The 18,790-nt window shown below is 53.7% G+C and overlaps 2 protein-coding genes across 2 annotated transcripts in view; one reads left to right on the forward strand and one right to left on the reverse strand.

Annotated features, from left to right (window-relative positions):
* The window catches only part of SEC14L5 (SEC14-like 5 (S. cerevisiae)), a 41,630-nt gene extending 38,609 nt beyond the window's left edge, over positions 1-3,021 (forward strand). Inside the window, exons 14-15 of the mRNA XM_008569131.1 lie at positions 245-423; positions 2,620-3,021. Of these exons, the coding sequence (XP_008567353.1) occupies positions 245-423; positions 2,620-2,728 (288 nt within the window). The 3' untranslated portion in view covers positions 2,729-3,021. The remainder of the gene's footprint in view (positions 1-244; positions 424-2,619) is intronic.
* Positions 3,022-10,230: 7,209 nt separating this feature from the next.
* The window catches only part of NAGPA (N-acetylglucosamine-1-phosphodiester alpha-N-acetylglucosaminidase), a 9,153-nt gene continuing 593 nt past the window's right edge, over positions 10,231-18,790 (reverse strand). Inside the window, exons 3-11 of the mRNA XM_008569132.1 lie at positions 18,435-18,774; positions 16,502-16,641; positions 15,413-15,521; positions 14,237-14,365; positions 13,589-13,794; positions 13,449-13,496; positions 12,730-12,831; positions 12,583-12,646; positions 10,231-11,059 (exon numbers count right to left, since the gene is read on the reverse strand). Of these exons, the coding sequence (XP_008567354.1) occupies positions 10,849-11,059; positions 12,583-12,646; positions 12,730-12,831; positions 13,449-13,496; positions 13,589-13,794; positions 14,237-14,365; positions 15,413-15,521; positions 16,502-16,641; positions 18,435-18,774 (1,349 nt within the window). The 3' untranslated portion in view covers positions 10,231-10,848. The remainder of the gene's footprint in view (positions 11,060-12,582; positions 12,647-12,729; positions 12,832-13,448; positions 13,497-13,588; positions 13,795-14,236; positions 14,366-15,412; positions 15,522-16,501; positions 16,642-18,434; positions 18,775-18,790) is intronic.

Below are 18,790 nucleotides of genomic sequence, written 5' to 3' on the forward strand. Positions count from 1 at the left end.
GGCCCCGCCCCCCCCCCCCCCCGTCCCCCACCCAGGTTAAGATGGAGGCTCTGGCCCCAGGGGTACGGGGGTAACAGCAAGGATTACTTTGGGAGGTGCTTGAAGAAGGGTTTGCTGGTGGCTTGGAGAAAGGGACAGAGGAAGGAGTCCCCTTTTCCTGGCTGCAGGAAGTCCCTGAAGGCTCAGCCCCCTCATCTCATCCCCAGGAGGACTTAGTCCTCAGGATGTGGCTGCTGTGTTTCAGGGCTCCCATGTGACCCGGTGGCCTGGGGTCTACATACTCCAGTGGCAGACGCATGGTTCCTCTGGCAGTGTGTCCTGCAGCCTCCCAGGCGTGGAGGATGTCCTAACGGCTCTGCATAGCCCTGGCCCCAAGTGCAAACTCCTCTACTACTATGAGGTGCTGGCGTCCGAGGACTTCAGGTAGGAGGGCTGGGAGAGGAGGCCTGGGTGGGAAGGGCCTGGGTCCCCACTCCAGGCCGGGTCGCCAACACTCCCGAGCATCCCTTCCTCCGGGCTGTGGGCACTGGGTTCAGGTGAGTGCTGAGTGACTGTGCAGACGCCTGGGCTATTGTTCCACCTCCTGTGTCAGCCTCTCGAGGGGTGGGGCCCAGCATGGGCACTGTGGGAACTCTCCAGTGATTCAGAGAATGCGGGTCCAACACTATGCCTCCAGCTCTGCGTCAGCAGCAGAGACTTCCCTTAAAATGAAACCCTGGACAGAAGCCCAGCATATCAGACCGGTTGGTTGGGGGCAGAAAAGGAGACCAAGGGCCTCCAACTTGGGCCTTTTTTCACTCCTAGAATTCCATAGGGTTTGGAACTGTTCTAGAACTTTCTAGAATAGTGCCTCACACACTACTCTCCCCAAGTTGTAGCTTTCAGAGAGACAAAGAAGTGTGGTGGCTAAGACCTATAGCACTTCCCGGCTGCTGTGTGACCTGGGACAAGTCACTTCACCTCTCTGAGCCTCAGGTGCCCCATCTGCTAGATGGGTACCTCTGCCTCATGGCGGTTGTTGTAGGGATGATATAGTTGGGGAAGCCTGCCTGTTACCTGTGCATACAGTAAGTGCTTGGTAGCAGAAATGAAGCAGAGTCTGAGGTGGAGCAGGCAATTTCTTCAAAGCTCTTATCTTTATTATTATAAGGCCTTTTATCTAAGTGTGATTTTTCATCCTGCTTCGTGACATTATCTATTAGTTTTCATCTAAAAACAATGCTTGAGTTCTTTACTGTGGGGTAAAATAGAGGCTCCAGGAGGGTGCTGATTCTGGACCCTGCATCGCAGCCGGAGCTCTGAGGACCCCAGGGGCACCTGCAGCCCAGAGTGAGGAATACTGGGCCAGAGCTTTATTCCAAAGAAGGATCCCATAGCTTGTCAGCTCAGACTCAGATGAATAGACATGGGCATCTGGGGTTGCTGACTCCGGGAGGGCTGGTTCTGGTGGGTGGAGGCCATAGGGGTGCATGACAGCCAGTCTGGTCTGGTCAGTGTGGCGGGACTTTGCTGCCCTGTGTTTCAGTAGCCTCATGAGAAAATCAGTTCAAAGGCTATTTCCTGGTCACCCTCAGTGCACAGGTGCTGGGCCGGGCCTTGGGGGGACCAGAGAGACAGGTCTGCCATCACAGAGCAGAGGACCAGGTACTCATGCCCATGTGTAATTATGGGCAGCGATGCATGCCAGGAAGGTGAGTCTGGCATAGAGTCCTTGCCCAAGGTCACATGGACAGGAGGTGCTAGAGGACTTAACACAGAGAATGGTCAGAGCACAGAACAGGGTTGTGGGGGTAGGTATCTGGGAAGTGACCTTGGAGTTGAGATTTAAGTGATATGCGCTCGAATCACCAGGGGATCTTGTTAACATACAGATCTCTTTAACATGCAGACTCTGATTCTGCATCTCTAACAAGTTCTAGGTGGCTTGTGCTGCTGGTCCCTGGACCACACTTTGAGTAGCAAGGCCCTAACGCTGCGTTGTCCAATCCGCAACTACTAGCCTCCCGCAGCAATTTCAACTTAGCAAGTAGAATGAAATATAATGAATGATTCAGTTCTGCAGTCGCACTAACCACATTTCAAGGGCTCAGTGGCCCCACGTGGCCAGAAGCTGCCATGTTGGATGGCAGGATGGAGCGGCACCATCCACCAGAACTTTCTGCTCTGAAGTTTGGAGTAGGCGTTAACTAGACAGCTCAGGGAGGTGCTTCTGCAGCCGGCTGGGCTGGGTGTGTGCAAAGGCGGGGTGGCGGGAGCTGGAAGGAGGGCAGCGTGGTTGGAATGCAGAGAGTGATGGGGGGTGAGGCTAGAGGTGGGGACCCCCAGTCTGCAGGGTTCTTCAGGACCAGGTCAGGGGAGCCCGAGTGGTGTGTGGCAGATGGGGCCCAGTGCTGGGGGATGGGGTGTAGGACATGGGGGACGCCTCATTTGTCATCATCAAGTCACTCGCTTTTCCCTCTGCTCTGGGCCCGGGCCCCTGGGACGGTTACCAGCTGTGTGGAACAAGCCCTGGGGCCTCATCTGCAGTATCAACAGCTTTTCCACTGCCATGTGTTGACCCCAGGGCCGTGTCACCTTGAGAAGGTTGAAGGTGACCTGCACTGTGCCCTTCCTCCCCAGGGGCTCCATGTCCAGCCTGGAATCCTGTACCAGCGGCTTCTCCCAGCTCAGCGCTGCCACCTACTCGTCCTCTGGCCAGTCCCATAGCAGTTCCCTGGTCTCCAGATAGCCTGGTCTGAGCCCTGCACAGCATCCCACTTGCCTCCTGCCGCTGGAAGTGTCCAGAATAAGAAGCCAGCTTGCCACGAGGACCAGGAATGTGTGGGCTGGAGCCCCAGGTCTAGATGCTGCCAAAGTTGGGGTGTCTGGAGCAAGTGGCAAGGATCCAGCTCATGGCCTGAGTGTGGCACAAGCCTCGAGGTCAGGACTTTCGAGGTGGCAACAACAGACTTCTTGTAAGGAAAGACCAAGGGATGTGACCATCTTCGGGTCTCCCTGGATCTAGGGCTCAGTGATATCAGCAGGGCTGAGACCCCCTCTCTCCACCTGTGGCTCCACTTTTGATCACTGTTTGGTGCCCTCTTCCTCCCCTTCCACCCCCCGCTCGGCTGCAGAGGGGAACCTTTCTTTTCCCAAAGTTCCAGTCCATGTCCCAGAATTGAGTTACCAGCCTGCTGGGGCCTCACATCAATTCTGGAACCAGTCACAGTTACCGGGTGTGTGGGGGGAATGGAGAACATTGATTGGCCAGCAGGCTCGTGTTCAATTTGGACCAATCACTGTGATCCGGGAAGGGGTGTGCAGTACAGTGATTGGCAAGCCCGAATCACATGCACATCCCTGGAGCCAACCACATAGTCTGGAAAGGGCAAGGGGTGCCTCGAGGAATATTGGGGTTCTCCCCAGAAGAAATGATGCTGGGCAGGCGGGATGGTGGGTTCTCACTGTAGCATCTGATTCCATAGCAATGCCTGTGTCTCAAGATGTGCATGGTGAGCAGTTACGAGAGTTACAGGCTCTGCTTGCTGTGGCGGGCAGCCCACTCTGGACTGAAGATCCATTTTCCAGGGCTTGGCTGGGAGGGCCTAATCCTGATGACCCCTGCTTTGAAGAGGGTGGGAAAGCCCAGGGTTTCTGCTAAGGTCCAGGCAGTGATGGGACAACTCAGGCTCCCCTCTGGAGGTCCCTTTCTCTCCTGGGGAGCTGTCTAATTATGACATTTTGGGGTTGTAAGCCACAGAAACCCACCTTCCATGTGCTTAAACACAAAAGGGTGACCATTCATGGGTGCATGTAACTGGCCAGTCCAGGAGGTCTTGCTTCAGGTATGGCTGGATCCAGGGTCTCGATATGGCATGAGGACTTCCCTGCAGGGTGGAGGCTGTTGTCTCTGCTTGGGGGCAGATCTGACTCCAGAACCAGTTCTAATTTTGACATGACTCCCCAGTTACTACATGGGAGAGTCTTGGGTCTTTTGGGGGCCTAAGGACATTTCTTTCCTGGGTCCCCCAAAAGGCAACAGGTCAGAGGTCACCAACTGGCAGCTTATGGTCCGATCTGGCCTGTCTTTAGTCTTTTTTGTTTTTTGCCTATAGAGTGATTTAAATGTTGGGGCATTTCATATAGAAATCAGGATTTCTGGCTTCCCTTAGGCATTTGGGAGTGTTGGCAAAATGGGGTCACTGTTGTTGCATGAAGAAAACTCTGCTGTGCCCCTGGACTGGATCCCCTCTGTCAATCAGTTCCCAGCCCATACCTCTCACCCTCATTATCTGCTTGGGAGGGACCTTGCTGATGTAGCTCTACCTGCAGCCTGGGTTCCAACCTGGAGGCCAAGGAGTTCAGCATCACTCATCTCTTCACCTTGCTTAGAGTTGGGATTGTCTCTGGCCAACACCCAGAGTCACTGGAACAAGGGGTGGGTTTACAGCCAATGACTGTCACCTTCATGCAAGCTTGGCATGCTGGGTCAAGGAGAGCGAGGACTGACTTCCCTACCAACCTCAACCCAAACCCAGAGCAGAGGAAAAGGGCCATCCTTTGTAGAGACATCCTTCTCCCTATGGGGAGAGAGCCTTGTCCACCTTCCTGTTGGCTCTCTTTTTGCTTCTCAGGTATATGAACAAAATACATAACTCTGCACGCTGCATCAAGGTGTGTGTGCATGAGAAGGAGATGGATTGACCGATTGGAGCGAGATGTTCTCAGAACTAATTGCTCCCATATCTGCAGGCATCTGTGGCTGAGAGCAATTTGCGATATTTTCAACTGTCATTAAATGAATTTCTAGCTTGTCTCTAAAAACTAGGTGTTACCCTAGAAATATTCTGGGATAAGCTGCCTTGGTGGTCTCTGCACATTTATTGTCTAGGACTAGTGCCCAGTGTAGGATGGAGAAACCTTTTCTTGACTCGGGGCTATAATTGGCTTGGACAACTGGGGGAACCTGCCTCTGCCATCCACATTCCAGCCTTAACAGCAGCGTGAGGAGCCTCAGGCCCTCTCGGCTCTCCTCTTGGGAGTGCTCTCTTCTCTGGGAGAAACCCAGCTCAGACTGCCTTACCTAAGGAAGGGAATTCCCTGCACCCTATTTTTGGGATGACTGAGGATGGTTCTTCCTCCAAGTATGGCCAGATCCAGGACCCCATGGCCTCAGGCCTCTCAGCTGCACTCTCTTGTCTCTTCATCTCTGCACAGTGGTCTCGTTCTTCCACCTGGTGGGAAAGGTAGCTGTTGACAGCTCCAAGCCTGTAATGGCAGGGTTCACAATCTGAGACAGAGACACTTTCCCAGTGGAAGTCACATGCTAACTCCTGTGGAACATATTGACGAGGGGTTGGGGTCCTGTGATTGGCCTTCTCTCCAGAAGCAGCAGTGGGATGGGGGAGGGCCAGTCCCTCAATGGACAGGAGCTCAGAACCAGCAGTTGTCCTTGGTGACGTCTGCTACGTGGTGCTGGTTCTCCCATGTGGTGGTCTCTGGGACCCACGTGGAGGCATCATTCATAGGTCATTCTTCTTGCCTTTGAGAGGCCTAGGATTAAAAATAATCTAAGGAAGGGGCTGCCGAGCTTTTGGCTTTTAAACTTCCTCAGACCCAAGGGCTGGAAGCTCCTTGGCTTGGGCTCTTTTCTCCACCTTGTTCATGCATCCATTGTGGCTAGGACAGAAACAACCCACTAGCAACGTGACTATTGCCGTTTAGGAGCCTGGGTTTTGGATGCAGACCAGGGTTCAAACCCCAGCCTTCCTTTCACTAGCTATGTAACCTCGAGCAGGTGACTTAAACCTCTCTGTGCCTCAGTTTCCTCATCTGTAAATGGGGATAGCAGTGCCTACCTCATTAGGTTGTAATGATGCAATGAGAATGGCCACGAAGTCCTCGGCATGGCCCCAGCACACAGAAAGCACTCAGTAAACGTCGTGGTAATTCCCATTCTCTAATGCTTCTCATCCAAAGACTCTAGGCTCCTTCCAGAGGACCCCAGTCACTGCTTTTCATGGGACATCATGGCTCAGAGTACCGGGTGCAACCAGAGAAAAGTGGGTGTCCAGATACTGTTTCCCCAGGCTGGCCGGTCAGCTCAGTTAGTGTGTGGTGTTATAACATCAATGTCAAGGGTTCAGATCCCTGTACCTGCCAGCTGCCCCAAGATTACCTTCTGAGCTGGGTGTGCAGTGGGACTTGCCTTTTTAGAAACTACTTGGGCTTTTTGGGCAAATCCACTAATTAGAAAGCCATTCTGAGGGATACTTCTCTCAGCCAGGGAGGCAATGTTTTCTACAGTGGTTGAAATAAAGGGATTTTGAAGTTTTTTGTTTTTTCTCCCTACCTTGCCCTCTCTGGAATTCCCCCTGCCCCCTGGGGAATTAATTGTTCAATGAGAATCGAATAATTCCTTTCAACAAAGTCTGTTTTGGCCAGTGAAATATGATTTTGTTTTCCTGATCATTTGCTCCAACTAGAAGCATTAAACATTTTAGATTTGGATATAATTCTACTGTCAACTCCCTAAAACCCTGGAGGTTTTTCTGGGCTTGTTCAAGAATTTCTCAGCTGTTGTTTATAAGACTTTAGAATATCTTAACAGGGGTGATATCACCCCCAAGAGGTTGCAAGTTGGTTCTTTGGGGGCTGGAGATGGGGATCATACTTTTAATGTATAAGGCACAGATACATTGTATTAGTTTCTTAGGGTTGCCATAATAAATTACCACAAACTTGGTAGCTTAAAACAATAGAAATTTATTCTCTCTCAGTTCTGGAGGCCAGCGTCCGGAATCAAGGTGTGGGCAGGGCTGTGTTCTCTCTGAAGACTCCAGGGGAGGCTCCTTCCTGCCTCTCCCAGCATCTGGTGTCTCCAGATGTTGCTGGTCTTGTGGCCGCATCACTCCGGTCTCTGCCTCCATCTCCATGTGGGCTTGTTTTGTGTGTCTCCTCTTCTGATAAGGACACCAGCTATTGGATTTAGGGCCCATCCCAAATTCAGTGTTATTTCATCTTGAGATCCTTAACTAATTACATCTGCAAAAACCCTATTTCCAAACAACGTCACATTCTAAGGTTTGGGGTGGAACATGAATTTTGGGGGAATTCAACCCATCACATATGAATAAAATATAAAGGGACATATACAGTTTATCAGTGGTATTAAAATGCAGATCCCTGGGGCCCAATCAGCTCTGCCAACTTGGGATCTTGGGGATGGGTTGCTTAATTCTACCTGCCAAGTATCCAGGTGAAAGCAAGGGCCCTGCAGTCTTTTTTTTGGCTGCTCTGTCATGGCCCCTGGGGGTTTACCAAAATCCCAGACTTGGCATCCCAGAGTGCTACACTGAGGACAACAGCCACAGTCCTGACGTCAGAAGGTAGGAGGGGCCCTGTCCAGAGCACTGCCTGTCCCTCCCCAAGCTTGCTCGGGGCATGGAGAAGGGGTCCTGTCTGCCACATGGATCACAGGACTGAAAAGCTGGAGGCCAGGGGCCATCACTGTGGAGATCAGAGGAGGTGTGGTTCCCTGTGTGCGGGTGTGAGGGCCACCTGTCCACCCAGCCCTACCCAACACGGGATTGAGGGGGAGCAGACGGCCCCCACCTGCTTCCATACAGTGTGTCCGTTCATTCGCTGTGACTCTTCTGTGGGTTTCTCTTGAACTGTGGGCGCCGGGTTGCAAAGGAACAGCCGGCTGACTCGTAGGTGTGGCAGGTGTCGAGAAAGAACAACCTGTGGGAGGACAGAGCTCCCGAGGGTGGATGAGAGCTGGGATCAGGTCTGAACTGTGGGTCCCTGCTGACGTCTGTCTTGGCCAAAGCGCCTCCCCAGATGCCTCCTGGGGCCTGAACGCAACTGAGGGGTGTTCTAAAGTCTCCCAGAGGTCCCCAGCAGGACTGAGCCCCCATTGCCTGCAGTATTGACCTACTCACTAATGTCCCTTATCCAGGCTGCCCTCCCTTCCCTGACAGCCTCTTGGGGTCACTTCCCAAGTAAACAACTTTATCTCACATCCTCGTCTCAGGCTGTGCTTTGGGGGACCTGACCTAAGACAGGGCTGTTACTAAAAGAAGAGGCACTGGATGTTGGCAGGCAAAGATAATAGATATCCCCACGACGAATGAAAAAACAAATTCCACAGGGGCGCAGGGAGAACAGACATTGCTCATCGTGTCCCAGGTACTTAACGAGACCCTCTGCAGCAACTGCCATGCTCCTCTGGGCCTGGGTTCCACTAAGCTGTGCACTGTATGGTCGCTTTTCCAACTCAGCTGCCAGCACAGCAGAGGATAAACTGAGATGTCCCTCGAAGGTTGGGGCTTTCAGGCCGAGGGTCATTTCAGGACCCCTCATGGGGGCTACTGCCTCAGACCCCCTCCTAGGGGTGCAACCTGGAGATTCCAGGAACCCCCTCCACCAACCTCTGAGATTCAGACTCAGCAGGTCTGGGGCAGGGTCTAGAGTCTGCAAAGGTAGAGCATTCCTGGGAATACACTCCGACTTGCAGCCAGGCGTGGGAACTGCTCTTAGGAATACACCGTGATTTTAAGGCACCTGACTCAGCAGCTCCTCTTGAGGTGGTGCCTGCTTCCCTTCCCCCTGAATTTGAGCAGGCCTGTGACTCACTGTACCTGCTGGAATGCAGTGGGAGTGAGGTCATGCCAGTTCCGAGCTGAAGCCTTCTACACTTCTCCCTCTCTTTGGACCCCCATCTCATCTTGACCCCAAGCCTGAGCTAGCCTCCTGGAGGACAAGACACCGTATGAGCTGAGCTCTGTCATCAGTTGTCACCCGCTAAAACCAGACAGCACCCCCGCTGGCCTGTCAGCTGCTCAGACACATGGGGAAGCCTGGCTGAAGTCACTGACCCTAATGCGTATCAGCAGAATCAGCCAGTTGACCCTAAACTCATGAGAAGTAATACTTTTTCATGAGAAGCAGTAACTGGTTAAGCCACTAAGTTTTGCCGTGGGTGGTTACGTGGCAATAGAAGACAGATATACCGTTTTGGGGAATGGGTCCATTCAAGGACCTGCTGACAGATGCAGCTCCTCCTCCCCTTTCCTCTACCCCAAAAAGCTGCTAAGCACATAGTGCCATATCACTGGGTTAGGGCTTAGACCCTTCAAACCCGTGTACAGACTGGGTCACAGGCCCCTCATGTGCCAGGCTGGGTCACCAGACCCCTCATGTGCAGGCCATGAGGTAGGTGATTGGGAAAAGATCCCGGGAGCCACCAGCAAGGTTGCCAATGTGGGCTCAGTCTCAGCATCAGCAGTAGTGATGGTGGCCTCCTGGAGCGTCCCAGGGACCCTGGCAGCAACAGCCTCCAGCAACAGTAGCAGCTTCCCTGTCCCCCATCCCCCTCTGGGAACAGGGGGCCCTGTGGATCAGAGCCATTCATCCTTTATACTTAAGTCCAATAACCCAGGACACCTGGGTGAGAGTCAGACAACCCAGGAACACCTGGGTGTCCACATGCGTCCACAAACAGCCAAAGAACACTGGGCACACATGCAGTTATTTATATCAAATGCTTGACAAGATTCCAAACCCCCAAGGAATCCTGACTATTTACTTTTCATTTTCCCTGCACATATATATATTCATAGGGCCTTACAGGGACTTCCTGAAGACCTTTCATGGGCTGCAGTGACCAACTGATACTCACAAGGCCAGATGAATCACCTACACAGGCAAAGCTGCTGCTGGGGCCATGACGACTGGGGAGCAAGGTCCAGGCTGGCGGTGTGTGGCCACTCAGCTCTGGCATGTTGTTGCCTTCTAGTCAGTGTGGTCTGGGGATTGGCAGCATCAGCATCACCCAGGTGCTTGTTAGAAACACAGAGGCTGGGCTGAACCCATGGCTCACTCGAGAGAGTGCGGCGCTGGGAGCACCGAGGCCGCAGGTTCGGATCCTATGTAGGGATGGCCAGTGTGTTCACTGGCTGAGCGTGGTGTGGGCGACACCAAGCCAAGGGTTACGATTCCCCTTACCAGTCACACACACACACACACACAAAAAGAAACACAGAGGCTGCGGCCCCACCTCAAACCAAATCTGCACTTTAACAAGATCTTCATGATTCACCTGAATATTAAAGTTTGAAAGGCACCGGCTTAACCAGAACACGTCAGGGAGCTGGATTTGGCTTTGGGCTGCCTATTTTATGACCTGACTCAGGTTAAGAAGCCTCACCTGTTCAGCCCTGGGAATGCTCTGAAGTCCTGGACTCAGAGTTCAGACACCACCTGGTGGCACCTTTTATTATATCAATTTATTCAAGTGATAGAAAACACCTCTCAGCAGCAGGAAGACAAAATAGGTCTGTAAACATGGCCACTTCATTCCCCTCCCCGTCCCTTCTTCTGAAGAGCTTCCTATAACAGGAAATAGAACTCTAGTTCGCAAATCTGGTATGAGGTCTGTAGAAAAGGGTCCTGTGGCTTGGCCAGGAAGGTAGAGACTTGCCCCTTTAATCTACCTTGTCTTAGGGGGCTGGCTGGGACCTGCCACTGTGTCATGATTTGGTCACTGAGTTTGGTTCACTAGCAGCCCCTTCCCCAGGAGGCCGGAGACTCTTTGGCAGTGGCGCAAACCCTCCTGTGTGTGGGGTGCGGGGACAGGCCTCTCGAGCAGCAGACACAGGTGGGCCAGGAGCCGGAGTCTCCCTCCAGGGAGCGCGGTATTGCTGGGACTGTGTGTGCTGTGGCAGGGGGACAGGGAGGGGCTGAGGCACAGGTGCTATCGGACGCTTGGTTGCGGCGCAACGTCGGTGGCCTCAGAATTTCCCCTGCAGAAGCCGAACCACGTGAAAGCAAGCTGGTGGGGCAGGCCTTGGCGGGCAACTCGAGGCTTCAGTCCTTGAAGGGGCTGTGGGTGTCACCCGGCTGCTCCTTCTCCATGGCCAGGAGCTCCCCGTTCATCTCCTGCAGTGGGTGGTAGACGTAGTCCCCATCCAGGTGCCGGTTCCTTTCTGCTCGGGAGCCGAGGAACAAGGATACATTTGCTGCCGTACTGATCAGCAGGAGGAAAACCAGGGCCAGGGTGAGCGCCAGCCAGGTGGTCCTGTGGGCGGAAGGAAAACCCCATGTGGGAGGGTCACTGGGCCGATAGGGGCTGGGGGAGCACCAGAGAGGCTTCTCTGCCTCCACCCAGAACAGGGGGCACGAAGTCAGGGGCCTCCTAGGACTACAAAGGGAATGTCCATGAGCAAAACGGGTGGGGCGGGGACTGAGCATGGAGCAGCGGGTATAGCTGTGAAGCAGGATGCAGGCCAGTGCTGCCACATCTCCTAATATTTCAAGAGAAGCCATAAAAAAATTTTTTTAAAAAATTGTGCAGGCCAAATAAAACCCAGCTGGGGACCTCAGCCTGTCGGGAGTCAGCAGTTTGCGTCCTGTGCTCCAGGGATTGTAGGCAGCAGACAGCGGGCCTCTCAGAGGCTCTGGGTCCTGCACCAGTGTCCCCAAGGCAGGCAGAGTAGGGAGATCTGGCCCCCTTCCTCCAAGGCAGGGAGCTGGCAGGTGACAAGGGCAGGGTCTTTCAATGATATTTTTCTTTCTTCATGAGAATCTTAGGCAGAAGCCCTCAATGTAGAAACAGCCACACGTGGATTGCTCAGGGAGACTAGGGCTGGAGCCCTGCCCATTAGACCCCAGCTGGCTCCCTGTCCCCGCTGGCAGCTGCTGACAAATCCCAGGTCTACAGGGCAGGGGGTGCTCGAAGACTCACCTGGAGAGAAGCGCCTGGACATGAGGCCGAGCGCCTGGGGCTCCAGGGATCTCACTGTCCCTGTCCTCGTACACTTTCAGAGACCTTCAAGGCCTTTTCTCCAGGTGTGGTCCTAGCCTTCAGGGTCTCCTGGGTGGTTCCCGCCTCACCCCAGACTTACTGAGTCAGGATCTCCAGGAGGGGCCCTGCAGTTCTGAGTTCCTGGGGGCTACCTCCAGGACAATACCTGGAAGCTTTCCATTCACACCCACCCCTGGCTCCCACCTCCAGAGTCTAGGGTGGGGACTGGGCGCCTGGGATTGGGCTGCCGGAGGGAGAACTACCAGAGCAGAGGTTCTCCTAGTGGGATCCCCGGACCAGTAGCATGTTAGAAATGCAGATTCCCAGGCTTCACCTACTAATGCAAAAACTATGGGGGTGTGGCCCAGCAATCTCTTTTAATAAGCCCTTGGGGGAACAAGTTTGAGACCCATTGCACTGGAAAACAAAGAAAGCACCAACATGAGGCCCGAGCACACAGAGGTGCCTGCGAAATGAGGTGAGCTGCTCGGAGCTCGGTGTCTGTGCACAGGGAGCTGACAGAGTAAGTCGTGAGTCTTCATAGCAGTGAAATTAAACCTCTGGACTTTGCCCCAGTGGGAACTGGGGTGGGGGCCCAGGGCTCTCCTCACCATCTCCCTGGACTGTTGGGTGGCTGCTGGCCAGCACCAGCTGTGGCTGTCCTGTGCTTACATCACAGAAATAACTCCGGGGTGCCAGATGTGCCTTCCTGGCCTCGCTCAGTCTCTGGGCAGAGGCCAAGCCTTGCAGAGGGGGATTCCTCCTACTCCTACCACCAGCTCCCACTGAGCACCTACCTGGTGAAAAAGGAGAGTTCTGCTGCCCTCTGGGGGGCGACAGATGGCTGGAGGCACTGCTTCACTGTAAGACACCAGAGAGAGGCTGGAGGAGCTGAAGGAGGGTCTACCCTCCCCTGCCCCCTGAGGTCCCGGGAGGGGCTGTACCTTGGGAGATGCTGCAGTTGCCAGTCTGGGGGTCGCAGGGACACTGGTGTTCACACTGGCAAGGCCTTTGGCAGCCTGGCCCGTACCAGCCGAAGGGACACTCTGCAGAGAGGAGATGGGAGGACAGGGATGGAGAGCTCCTGTGCCAGCGCCTTTCTCTGCAGCATGGGAGGGCTCCCAGGTGATTGCAGAGCCCCCTGGCCCCCCACAGGCCGGCCCCTGAATGTGACCTGATTTGGAAATAGGCAGATGTAGTTAAGTTTCTCAAGATGAGAGATGAGACCATTGTGGACTTTAGGTGGGCCCTAGAGCCAATGACCTGGGGTCCTTATAAGAGAAAGTAGAGGGAGACTGCACATAGACAGAGACAAGCCATGAAGACAGAGACTGGAGTGTCACAGCCAGGAGCCACTGAGAGCTGGAAGGGGCAAGGCAGGATCCTCCTCTAGACCTAAGGGAGCAAGGCCCTGTCTACACCTGCTTTCTGACTTCTGGTCTCCAGAGTGGTGAGGATAGACTTGTTGCTTCCGCCCCACCCAGTCTGTGGAGTCTGCTGCACCAGACACAGCAGCTCACACACAAGGCAAGTGCAGGAGACCAGAGGCAGCCCGTTTCCAAATGAAGACAGGACAAAGGCGGCTGGGAAGCTCCACGCCTCCAGGATCACCCTCCCCGCATCTGTTGGGGCCCAAGGAGGGCGCTGGCCTGCTGGCTTTTACCTTCGCTGCAGTTGGAGCCTGTCCACCCAGCTTCACAGAGGCACCCGGCTGCCAAGACAAGGCCAAGGAGGCGAGGTGAGGGCCCAGGCGGGGTGGGGGGGTCCCCAGTTAAGCCATATCCCTGGAAGCCCCCCACTCACTCTCTGTGCACAGCCCGTGCTGGCTGCAGTTGGAGGGGCCACAGTCCAGCTCGCTGCAGGCAGTGTCCCGCCAGAAGCGTCCCGTGCACTGGCAGTGACCCTCCACACAGGTCCCATGGCCATTGCAGTCGGGCGGCTGGCAGTGGGGTTCATGCACACACACCACGGTAGACACGTGGCGGGGACAGCGCCACATATTGTCCTTGCTGCAGGGGGACACAGCATGTGAGGAGAGGCCCCTCAAGCCCCTACTGCTGCCCACGGGGCTGCCCCTCCCTGTCTCTCTCTTCTCACTTCTCTGGACTTTTACAGGTTCTGCCCATGTCCTACAATCCCTCCCGCCCCAGGGCCTTTGCACATGCTGTGCCCGCTGCCCTGAAGGCTATCCCACCCTGCCCAGCCACTTCCTCATCCTTCAGATCTCAGCTTATGTTCCATTATCCTTAGGGAGCTCTTTCCTGACCCACTGACCCCACTTTATAGGCTTGGGTAGCACCAGTATACTGAGAGGTAGGGGTCTCAGCTCTTCCTGTTCACTCTTGAATCCCCAGGGCCTGGCACATAGCAGGTACTTGATACTGGCTGGATGAGACAGTAGGGGGCAGGCCTGGACTTTACCCTTATGAAGAAGAGCTCTGCTGTGCTTACCAGTGATCGGACGGGTAACTGGCCAAGGTCCCGTTGAGCACGAAGGTGGCAGACCCGCCTCCGTCCAGGTTGATGGCGTTGACCACGTCCTGTTTCAGCAGGAACTCCGCCATCTCCCACAGGTTAATGCTGTGGCACAACAGTGTGTCCACTGCTATTTCTGGTTTAACTCGTCTCACTTTCAATGGTGGGCAGTATATACTCACTATGGCTGGCAAATTTCTAAATGGCCCCCCTGTGATGTCCCGTCCTAGTCCCCAGAAGCTGTGAACATGAGAGCTCACTCCCGTGAGTGTGTTATACGGCATACGTGTCCTTAAGGGAAGAAAATATCCTGGATTATCTGGGTGAGCCCAGTGGGGTCACAGGAGCCCTTACAAGCAGCGAGCTGTCTCTGGCAGAAGAGGAAGTGAGAGATCCGAAATATGAGGGGGATTAAAGGTGGATTAGATTTGTGGTGTGAAGATAGGGGGCGGGGGATGTACGTGAGAAGGAAGGTGAGCAGCCTTAAGGAGCTCAGAGGCCCCCAGCTGGCGGCCAGCACCGAAACTAAGACCTCAGTCCTGCAACCAAAAGAAACTGGATTCTACCCACAAACTGAATGAACTTGGAAGAGGATTCTTTCTCAGAAGTTCCAGATGAGAGCCCTGCCTGGCCAACTTCTTGCCTTTGTCCATGGGACACGCAAACACAGAACATTCCCAGCTGAGTGTTCCTGGATTTCTGATCCTCAGAACTGCGATCTAACAAATAGTGTTGTTTTAAACTGCTAAGTTTGTGCTGATTTGTTACACAGTGATAGCAAACTAATATGCTCTCTTTACAGAGGCTGAGGCTGCGGTTCAGAGAGGCTGAGTGACTTGTCTACAGTGCAGAGCTAGCAATGGCTGAGCTAGGATTGGAACCAAGGTCTTCTCCCTGCTAACTCTGTAATAATTTCCTTATATCCCAGCCAGGGCTCAGGAAAGATGAGGCCTAGAGATGGGGACAATGAGAGGAACTGTGTGGAGGAGAATGAGTTCTTGGAAGTGGGATGGACCTAGGGACCCTCTTCCTGTGGAATGGTGGGGGACAGACAGGTGTGGACATCCCCAGAGAGAAGCTGGGGTCAGACAGGTGGCTGTTGCTGGGTTGTTCCTCAGCCCAGGCCTGGAGGTCCCAGTTCTCAGCACTCACCCACGCTGCTCCGTCTGTCCATCTGCGTGGAAGAGCACCAGCTGCCCTTTCCGGTCGTGGCCCACGGCCGTCCTGGCGGACATCACATTCACAAATTTGCTAAAGGAACCTGAAGGAGAAGCGATATAGCTGATTGCCTGGCCCTTTGGGAGGCCTCCTGGGCTCTGGCTCCCATTTCTTGCCAAACACCACTCTCCACTCCTGGCCCAAGCCACCCAGCACCTCCCCTGCAGGGACACAGCCTCTCTGTTGGTCTCCCTGCCTTCCCTCTGCCCCATTCCAGCCAGAGGCCTCTTCTTAAATATAAACCAAGTGACATCAACCTCCAGGTAAAAGCCCTCTAATGGCTTCCACTATTCTTAGAACAAAATCCAAAGGCTCTGCACAACCTCTCCAGCCTTCTCCCCTTCCTGCCTCCTCTCCTGGGCAACCCCTTCACGTCCCTGGAGCCACTTTCTGCCTTAGGGCCTTTGCGCTTTCTGTCCCCTCTGGCTAGAAACTGCGCTCCTCTCTAACTCTTCCCATGGCTTGTTCCTTCTGATCCAAGGTCACCTCCTCAGGGAGGCTAAAACAGCCCATGCCCACATCAATGTTGTGGCATTCCTTCCCTGCCCTGGTATTCCGCATCCCAGTGGTTCTCAAACTTGAGCATCCATCAGACTCACAAGGGAGCTTTTTAAAACAGAGCCTCTTGGGCCTCACTTCCAGGGACCCATTCTGCAGGTCCGAGGCAGGTGGGTCCAGGGTGATGCTGCTGCTGGTCCACGACATTTCAGCAGCACTTCTCTGTTCCTTTGCCCACACCTCCTGGCCCCCATCTCTCCCCTTCCCCAACCTTATTTCTCTCTTTTAGCACTTACCAATTATTTCCAGCTACTTATATAACTACTTTGTTTCTTGTAGATTGCATATAAAACTGTCTTAATCCCCACAGGTCCCCCAGTACCCAGAAGAGTGCTGGCCACAAAGTAGCTGCTCAGCAAACAATTGTGGAAAAGATTTCAGAATAGCTCCCCTCCTTCCTCTCCCCACCACCCCAACCACTCCTGGTTCTCAAAAGGACTGTTGCCAACAGCCTGCTGTCCCCACCTGTTTCCTGAGTCTCATCACACTCGGTGGCCTGGCTCTCATTGATGTAGATGCTTCCATTGCGAATTAGCCACACGACCCCGCTCAGCAGCTGCACAAATGGATTCTCAGTGTCCAGCACCTCCTCCTCAGACAGGTACCTGGATCCAGGGAAGGTGTGAAACTCACTCACCAGCAGAGGCAGCTACAGGTGGATAGTGGGGCTCCTCCCCCCCTCCCCCCCTCAGCCTGGCTGCTGGATTCTTCCTCCTGCCCCAGGAACCTGTGTGGGCCTGGTCCTGAGTGTAGCTGTGGTGCTCTGCAGCTGTTTGGGACTTCCCTGTTGTCAGAGCCAGGGCCAACAAGACTGAGTAGCAGGGCTCTGACAATACCCCTATGCACCTTTGTAAACATCAATTGATAGAAACAACCATCCCCAACAAATGTCAAATGCATCTACATCCCTCCTTCTCCAGGCCATCATCCCAGCCAAACTACCACCTGAGCCCGTAACAGCCTCTTTTTTTTTTTTTTTTTTAAAGCAGGCAGGTATGTGGATCTGAACCCTTGATCTTGGTATTATAAGGCTGGGCTCTAACTAACTGAACTGACTGGCCATCCCACGCAGTCTAGTTTTAATGCGCATCACTTGTCTAATAATTGACCTCCAAAATCATTTGTAACTTAATCTTGAATTCTACCAGATGTTGCATGTGATCATATGACATTTTCTTTCTTTAAAATTAGGTATAGCCCATGTATGTGGGACAAACCGTTTTCCTCCACCTTCCCTAATCACAACAAGCCTATGGGATATGCAATCATGGCATGGTTTGGGTTGCCCAGATGTTCCAAAATCTGTTACTCAGCATTTACTGTGGGGAGGAAAAAATAAGTCACGCTATCAACTTAAGAAATGTGGAAACTCCTTTCCAAAAGCTAAGCAAAAAGCAATGAGGAGCAAACCACTTACCAGTCAAAGAAGAGCAGAGTGTGACTTGCTAAACTTATGAAACAGAACAGTGCGAAGCAACGCCAAACTGCAAAGACGCGTCTGCTTTTCGTATTTGTAGAATTACACTTGGAGGAAATTTTGCACAATTTTCCTTACAAGTTTATACTTTGATTCGAGAAGGATTTTGTTCTTGCTCCAGAGCTGCCTTCTTTTGCACAGCTTTTGGTGCACCTCCCTTGTATATCCATCAGCAATTTTAGGAGATCTTTGCCAATGTCAGTCCATCCACAGCCTTGATATTACAGTCTCATCTCAACACAGCAGTCAGCACAATTGTGTTGAAACACCAGTGATATTATGCCATAACAGCCTCTTAAACGGCCTCCTGCTTCCACCAACCTAGACTCCACCCAGGATTAGAGCAAGCTTTTAAACAATCAGATAATCTGAATTTATTTAAACGATCAATCCTGTCATTCTCTGATATTGTTCGTTTTTTCAGTCCCTCACACACATCAAGCTCCCTGTACCTCTGAGCCTTTGCCCTTGCTGTTCTTTCTGACTTGTGACTGATCTTCAGATCTCAACTCAAAGGTCACCTTCTTAGAGGCCTGTTCCTGATTACCCTCCCTAAAACCAACACTCTATATACACCCCGTTCATTGCTTCGCTGCACGCACACGACCTAAATTTATCTTTATTTACTTGGCTTTTGTTTACATTTCCTATAAATGGGGGAGGTCCCTTAAGGCAAAGACTGTGTTTGTTCACTCCTATCTCAGCAGCGAGCAGCACACTGCCTGACACAAAGCCAAGTGCTCAGTGATACCGGATGACCGGATGACGAGCAAACTCTGCAAGGAAGGCATTACTATCCCCATTCAGTAGATGAGGAAACGGAGGTCAACTTGGTTAGGTGACTTGAACTCGGCGACAGGGCTACTACCCAAGTCTCAGGCCCTCTGGCCTCGACAGCCACGGGTCTCCCTGCCTCCTCACCCGGTGACCAGGGTCCCGTCGCGGCGGATCCCGAACTGCGCGTTCTGCAGCCCCCCGGAGCTGCTCACCCGCCGCCCGTCGCTCACCACGTTCCCCAGGCACTCGCCCGTGGCCATGCGGAAGAAGCCGCCGTTCTGGGCGACACGGCAGCCGGCCGCCAAGGCCGTCTCCTCCACGGTGACGCGACGCCTCTCCGCGCAGCCGCCGGGCCCGCCGGGCTCCAGCACCGAGAAGGTGCGCAGGGGCGAAGCGGCCCGCGTCAGGTGGCCAGTCACCGCGCGGCCCCCGAAGTGTGAGACGAAGGTGCGCACGGCCGCGCCGCCGGCGTCGGGGGTCGCTCCTGGTTCTCAAAAGGA

Source organism: Galeopterus variegatus, unplaced genomic scaffold (genome assembly GCF_000696425.1).
Source record: "Galeopterus variegatus unplaced genomic scaffold, G_variegatus-3.0.2 Scaffold466, whole genome shotgun sequence".
NCBI classification, from domain to species: domain Eukaryota; kingdom Metazoa; phylum Chordata; class Mammalia; order Dermoptera; family Cynocephalidae; genus Galeopterus; species Galeopterus variegatus.